This window comes from Perca fluviatilis, chromosome 17 (genome assembly GCF_010015445.1).
Source record: "Perca fluviatilis chromosome 17, GENO_Pfluv_1.0, whole genome shotgun sequence".
Taxonomy (NCBI): domain Eukaryota; kingdom Metazoa; phylum Chordata; class Actinopteri; order Perciformes; family Percidae; genus Perca; species Perca fluviatilis.
The window spans coordinates 32948477-32955976 of NC_053128.1; the positions used below are offsets into that span (position 1 = coordinate 32948477).

Sequence of the window (7500 nt, forward strand, 5' to 3'; positions counted from 1 at the left end):
CTGACCTGTGTGTGTGTGTGTGTGTGTCTGACCTGTGTGTGTGTGTGTGTGTGTCGACCGTGTGTGTGTGTGTGTGTGTGTGTGTGTGTGTGTGTGTGTGTGTGTGTGTGTGTGTGTGTGTGTGTGTGTGTGTGTGTGTGTGTGTGTGTGTGTGTGTGTGTGTGTGTGTGTGTGTGTGTGACCTGTGTGTCTCTCTCCAGGTGTACTGCGTTCCTATTGGAGGGATGATGGTGAGACAGCCCGTCTCTATCGGGGGCAGCGGCAGCTCTTACATCTACGGCTTCATGGACTCAAACTACAAACCTGACCTGACCAAGGACCAGTGTTTGGACCTCACTGCTGCAGGTACACACACACACACACACACACACACACACACACACACACACACACACACACACACACACACACACACACACACACACACACACACACACACACAGAGACAGACACATACACAGACAGACAGACTATATTTATGTGAAATACCATGTTATGTTAATGTGTCCAGACGAGGATAGCAGCAGTAGTAGTAGTGTATATTGTTATACTAAACCTGTCTCTCACTCTCCCTCCCTGCCTGCCTGCCTGTCTCCCTCCCTCCCTGCCTGCCTGTCTGTCTCTCTCCCTGCCTGTCTGTCTCTCTCCCTGCCTGCCTGCCTGTCTGTCTCTCAGCCCTGTCTCTGGCGATGGAGAGAGACGGCTCCAGCGGAGGTGTGATCAGACTGGCGAGCATCTCCGAGGCCGGAGTAGAGAGGAAGGTCATCCTGGGGAACCAGCTGCCCAAATACTCCACACACTAAACACACACACACACACACTCTCTAAACACACACACACACACACACACTCAACACACACACACTCTGAACACACACACACACACACACACACACACAAAGCTGTGTTAACTTGTCATTTTTCTGTCAATAAAGTTTTGAGTCTTGTCTCTGTCGTCCTGTTCTTCTTTAAACAGCTGCAGTGTTAGCCTAGCTTAGCATAAAGACTGGTAGTGGGGGGGGGAACTGTTAGCCTAGCTTAGCATAAAGTCTGGTAGTTGGTAGTATGTGGTGTTATTTTTCAGATTAACAGTCAATAATATGAAAGTTAGCTGCTAACCAATCACAGGCTGCCAGACCACTCATCTATACTACGGTTAACTATAGATGAATGGAGCCTGCTGGCAGCCTGGCACACCGTGGTGCTCCGGAGTTAACGGTGAAAACACTTCCCGGTCAAACGGGCAGTGAACGCATCACATCACAGCTGTCCTTACCTATTTAATAATCATCATTCATCCTGTTTGATTATAATTTACACTCTGTTAGAAGTCACTACACACAGGACTGAAATCAAACCTGCCACAAAACGAAGAAGAAGTTGTAGTCCATTTCCTCCCAGTATTTCCTCTCTGTTTTAAATTATTTTATCTGCTGTCATATGTTTAACTGTTTTAACTGTTCTTTATTCGCATATTTATCTCTCTGTTCTTTAAATTCTCGTACTGCACTGTAAAATATATTCTTCTCTCTTAAATAGTTTTTAATAGTGTTCTAACTGCTCCTTCATGTCTCATGTAAAGCTGCCTTGCCTGTCAGCACACAGGACAGGACTCAAGACTCACACCAAGGGCCAGACATGTTTACAGTTCATTTAATTGAAAAAGTCAAATATCTTTGAGTGTATTATTGTGTGTCTCATGTAGTCTTCTCACTCACAGTTTGGTCGACATAAAGCCCCCAAAAAGTGACTCAGCCATCAAAGGAAAAAGCACCAAAAAACTTTAAAACAAAATGCCAGAAAAGACCCCAAAATCATCTGCAGAAGTAAGAGCGACAAAACATTGAAAAAGCTACAAAAACTAGACGGGCCAGAGACATGATGGAAGAGGACCAGCGAGGAGACGAGAGACTTTCTGAATTTAATTCAACAAGCAAAATATAACAACTATTTTAGAGAGCAAAAATCTAAGAGATGCCAAAATGTATCAGGAAGTGGCGAAGGAAATGACCAACAGAGGTTAGGACGAGCCGTGGGACGTCCCGCGGAGTGAATGGAAGGAGCTCGAACAGAGATACGTCTAAAAAAAAATAAGTGATTTCAATATTGACCGAAATTTTTTAGTTTTTTCATTTCTATAATTCTTTAAACAGGGACAACGTACGATATCCATTAACCTTAGACAGGAGAGATGCATTATACCAGGTTGTAGCACATAGTTTCCACCTGTAGTCCCTCGTGATTATGTTTTTTTACCAGAATGGAGCAGCCCTAACAGAAGAGTTATTTTGGGGGAGTCAGTGTGGTTTCCATGGTGGCAGTAACAGGTCAGCAGGGGGCGCTGTACTGCAGGGGAAGGTTTAAGGGCCATGTCATCAAGCGCCTAACACAGGGCTGTCAAACTCAGTTTCCCAGAAGGCCACGCTGGAAAATAAGACTCACACCAAGGGCCAGACATGTTTAGGTTATTGACGTGTGTTTATTTAATAGAAAGAGTTAAATATCTCTGTCTGTATTATTGCGTGTCTCATGTAGTCTCTTCTCACTCACAGATTGGTCGACAGAAAGTCCTGAAGAAGTCAGGAGACAATTCCTTAGCCATCAGAGGAAAACAAACGCCCAAAAATGATGGAAAAAGTACAAAAACTTCGGAAAAAGTGACAAAAATGTCGGAAAAAGTACAAAAATGTCGGAATAAGTGACAACAATTTCAGAATAAGTGACAAAAATGTCGGAAAAAGTACAAAAATGTCAAAATAAGTGACATAAATGTCAGAATAAGTGACAAAAATGTCGGAAAAAGTACAAAAATGTCGGAAAAAGTACAAAAATGTCGGAAAAAGTACAAAAATGTCAGAATAAGTGACAAAAATGTTGGAATAAGTAAAAAAATGTCAGAATAAGTGACATAAATGTCAGAATAAGTGACAAAAATGTCGGAAAAAGTACAAAAATGTCAGAACAAGTGACAAACAATGTCAGAATAAGTGACAAAAATGTCGGAAAAAGTACAAAAATGTCGGAAAAAGTACAAAAATGTCGGAAAAAGTACAAAAATGTCAGAATAAGTGACAAAAATGTTGGAATAAGAGACAAAAATGTCGGAATAAGTGACAAAAGTGTCAGAATAAGTGACAAAAACGTCAGAATAAGTGACAAAGATGCAGAGATGGCAAAAGTACTCACTTCCCGTACTTAAGTAGAAGTAAAGATACTTGTGTTAAAAAATACTCTGGTAAAAGTAGAAGTACTGATTTAACTTGTTTACTTAAGTAAAAGTAACAAAGTACAGGCTTTGAAATGTACTTAAAGTATAAAAGTAAAAGTAGCCTTGCGAATGACAACTAGTTTTTATGCAAAGCTACCTGGACCACACACGTTACTAGAGTGCAAGATGAGAAACTTCAGTGGACATAAAAACCAGGCTCTTTATATGCCATTGTCTACATTTTAAATGGATGTCTGCCAAACATCACATATATGATTATTGTGACAGAGACTGCGACTCCAGCTTAATAAGATTCGGACTGAGTAGCAAGATATGAATTCAATTGTGATTCTGTGAGAATTCACAGATCCAGTTTCTCTTTTTTAATCGTCCCCTTAACATTTAAAGGAATCTACATGTATGTGTGTGTGCACAAATATAGAAAGAAAATAAAGGATACAATATGAATTACTAAACATAGATTAATTAAGAAGTTCCCCATACTTTTAGAGTTACACAGCACATTGGCCAGGAGTCATACTTGATGCCTACTAGCCTATCTCAAACATCTCTCTCAGATAAGGCCAATGATGATTAATGTCTTGCTGCTTGTCTGCCTAATCTCTGGGATCTCTGTTCTCTTCATTTTCAAATCGCAAATGAACGCGAGTCTGTCGAGTCGTCTTGTAGGCTAGTGGTGTGTTACATGCAACGTACAGTTTCCCATCCAATTAGATTGAATTCGGTATTGATGACGCGAAAAATAATAACCATAACTCCAGTGAAATTATTTGAAACTTGTTAGTGAGGACTAGATTAGGACTGTAATCTGATGCTGGTTTCCAACTTCGCCCCCCCAGCTGGGTCTGTTAAAACACGGACGGAGACAACTCTTTTGATGCTTCATTACAATCAAGCAACGTGAAACCTAGCTAACAGGTGAAGAACACAAACAACTAAATTAAGATAACTATTTAACTGTGCAAGACCTACAAACAAACTCTATCCAACCCTCCACTACCAACAATATTACTATAATACTAATTACTACACTATATATTATTACTATAATACAACATACTATATATAATATTACTATATACTATATACATCACTATATATAATATTACTATAATACTATATTACTATCACTATATATAATATTACTATAATACTATATTACATACTATATATAATATTACTATAATACTATATTATAAATATACTATTACATATACTATCACTATATAAATATTACTATATACTATATTACTATCACTATATATAATATTACTATAATACTATATTACTATCACTATATATAATATACATAATACTATAACACACTATATATAATATACTATAATATATACTAATATATTATACTATAATTATATAATATATAATATTACTATTACATATTACTATCACATATAATATACTATAATACAATACTACACTATATATTACTATAATACTATATACTATCACTATATATAATATACTATAATACTATATACTATCACTATATATAATATAACTATAATACTATATTACTATCACTATATATAATATTACTATAATACTATATTACTATATTATATATAATATTACTATAATACTATATTACTATCACATATATAATATTACTATCATACTATATTACTATCACTATATATAATATTACTATAATACTATATTACTATCACTATATATAATATTACTATAATACTATATTACTATCACTATATATAATATTACTATAATACTATATTACTACCACTATATATAATATTACTATAATAATTATACCATCACTATATATAATATTACTATAATACTATATTACTATCACTATATATATATTACTATAATACTATATTACTATCACTATATATAATATTACTATAATACTATATTACTATCACTATATATAATATTACTATAATACTATATTACTATCACTATATATAATATTACTATAATACTATATTACTATCACTATATATAATATTACTATAATACTATATTACTATCACTATATATATTACTTAATACTATATACTATCACTATATATAATATTACTATAATACTATATTATTACCACTATATATAATATTACTATAATACTATATTACTACCACTATATATAATATTACTATAATACTATATTACTATCACTATATATAATACATTATAATAATTATATTACTACCACTATATATAATATTACTATAATACTATATACTATCACTCATATACATTACTTATAATACTATATTACTACCACTATATATAATATTACTATAATACTATATACTATCACTATATATAATATAACTAATAAAACTACTCCATTTACTTCCATTATACCTAATTACAAAACTAAATAACAACAATAAAATAAATACACCATATTTAAAATTAAATAAAATAAAAACACAAAAAAAAAATATAAATACAAAATAAAAATACTAATACATAACTAACACCCCATCTCTCAAAAAAAAAAACAAAAAAAAACAAAAAAAAACAAAAAAAAAACAAAAAAAATAACACAAAATAAAACAATAAACACACATAAATATGTAAACAAGATAGAGAAAAAGAAACATAAGTAGAATAATAACAAGTGAATAAGTGGTACAAGGAAATGTGGAATAAGTGACAAAAACGGAATAAGACAAAATGTAGAATAACGAAAAAGTAAACAAAACAAAAAAAAAAAAAAAAAAAAAAAAAAAAAAAAAAAAAAAAAAAAAAAAGAAAAAAAAGAAAAAGAAAAGAAAAAGAGAAAAAAAAAAGAAACACAAAAAGAAATGAAAGAAAAAAAAAGAAAAAAAAAAGAGAAAAAAAAAAAGAAAAAGAAAAGAAAAAAAAAAGAAAAAGAAAAGAAAAAAAGGAAAAGAAAAAAAAAAAGAAAAAAAAAAAAAAAAAGAAAAAAAAAAGAAAAAAAAAAAAAAGAAAAAAAAAAATGTCACGCATTGGACTGACAGCTTCGTCACCTTTTTGTAAATTTGTTGCTTTTTGTCGCATTTCTGTTGACATGAAGCCCTCCACAAGTCACCAAGAGAGTTCCTCAGCCATCAGAGAATTTAGTAAATCAATCAAAAACAAAGATTACCACCAGTTTCTCAGCCTGAATGTGAAAACTCTGCTTCTGGCAAATCAGTCGGCAAGTGCCGGAACGTCAGGTAATTACAGTTTAAAAACCACTGTCCTGTGTGGGCCTTGAGTCACTGGCCAGTGAGCCTATCATCAGTGGGGATTAGTATTTGATAATTATATCTTGGATTCATGTTAGGACTTTTGAATTTTTGAAAAAAGACTTAATTATTTGGAGGACCCCCTGCATTGACTCTGAGGACCCCCTAGGGGTCCAGGACCTCCTGTTGAAGACCCCTGCAGGTCTAATGGATCCAGATGGTAGATGGATCGCTGTTCTTGTAGACACTGACCAGTCTCTGGTTGTCATGGTTACTGTATCTACATCCCATAATACACCACACTATATACAGACATGTTATCAACAGTAGAACGATTACTCACCTCTGATTGGTTAGTTCAGATAGAGTTAATACAGTGATGGATGGAAGGATGGATAGAGTAATGGATGAAAGGATGGATAGAGTAATGGATGAAAAGATGGACAGAGTAATGATTAAAGGATGGATAGAGTAATGGATGAAAGGATGGATAGAGTAATGGATGAAAGGATGGATAGAGTAATGAATGGAAGGATGGATAGAGTAATGATTAAAGGATGGATAGAGTAATGGATGAAAGGATGGATAGAGTAATGATTAAAGGATGGATAGAGTAATGATTAAAGGATGGATAGAGTAATGGATGAAAGGATGGATAGAGTAATGGATGAAAAGTAAAATGGATAAAGGATGGATAGAGTAATGTTATTAAAGGATGGATAGAGTAATGTAAGGATGGATAATGGATAAAGGATGGATGGATGAAGGGATGGATAGAGTAATGGATGAAGATGGATAGAGAATGGATGGAAGGATGGGTAGAATGGATGAAAGGATGGATGAATTAATGGATGGAAGTGGATGGATAGAGTAATGGATGAAGGGATGGATGGAGTAATGAAAAGGGATGGATGGAGTAATGAATGGAAGTGGATGGAGGAGTAATGAAAGTGGATGGAGGAAGGATAAAGGATGGAGGATAATGACAAATGGATGGATAGAGTAAATGATAAAGGATGGATAGAGAATGGATGGAAGGATGGATAGAGAAATGAAATGGAAGGATGGATAGAGAATGTACTAAG

The 7500-nt window shown here is 33.9% G+C and overlaps 2 protein-coding genes across 2 annotated transcripts in view; one reads left to right on the plus strand and one right to left on the minus strand.

Moving 5' to 3' along the window:
* Window positions 1–948, plus strand: part of psmb6 (proteasome 20S subunit beta 6) — a 9015-nt gene extending 8067 nt beyond the window's left edge. The window contains exons 6-7 of the mRNA XM_039780279.1: window positions 201–345; window positions 676–948. Of these exons, the coding sequence (XP_039636213.1) occupies window positions 201–345; window positions 676–803 (273 nt within the window). The 3' untranslated portion in view covers window positions 804–948. The remainder of the gene's footprint in view (window positions 1–200; window positions 346–675) is intronic.
* A 617-nt stretch (window positions 949–1565) lies between these two features.
* On the minus strand, window positions 1566–6955 carry LOC120545084 (guanine nucleotide exchange factor subunit RIC1-like; the record flags this gene model as incomplete). The annotated part of the gene is made up of 3 exons (XM_039779074.1): window positions 1566–1591; window positions 4627–4712; window positions 6861–6955. Coding segments are annotated over 3 exons (207 nt in total), but the record flags the coding sequence as incomplete, so codon positions are not given.
* Between the last annotated feature and the right edge of the window lie 545 nt (window positions 6956–7500).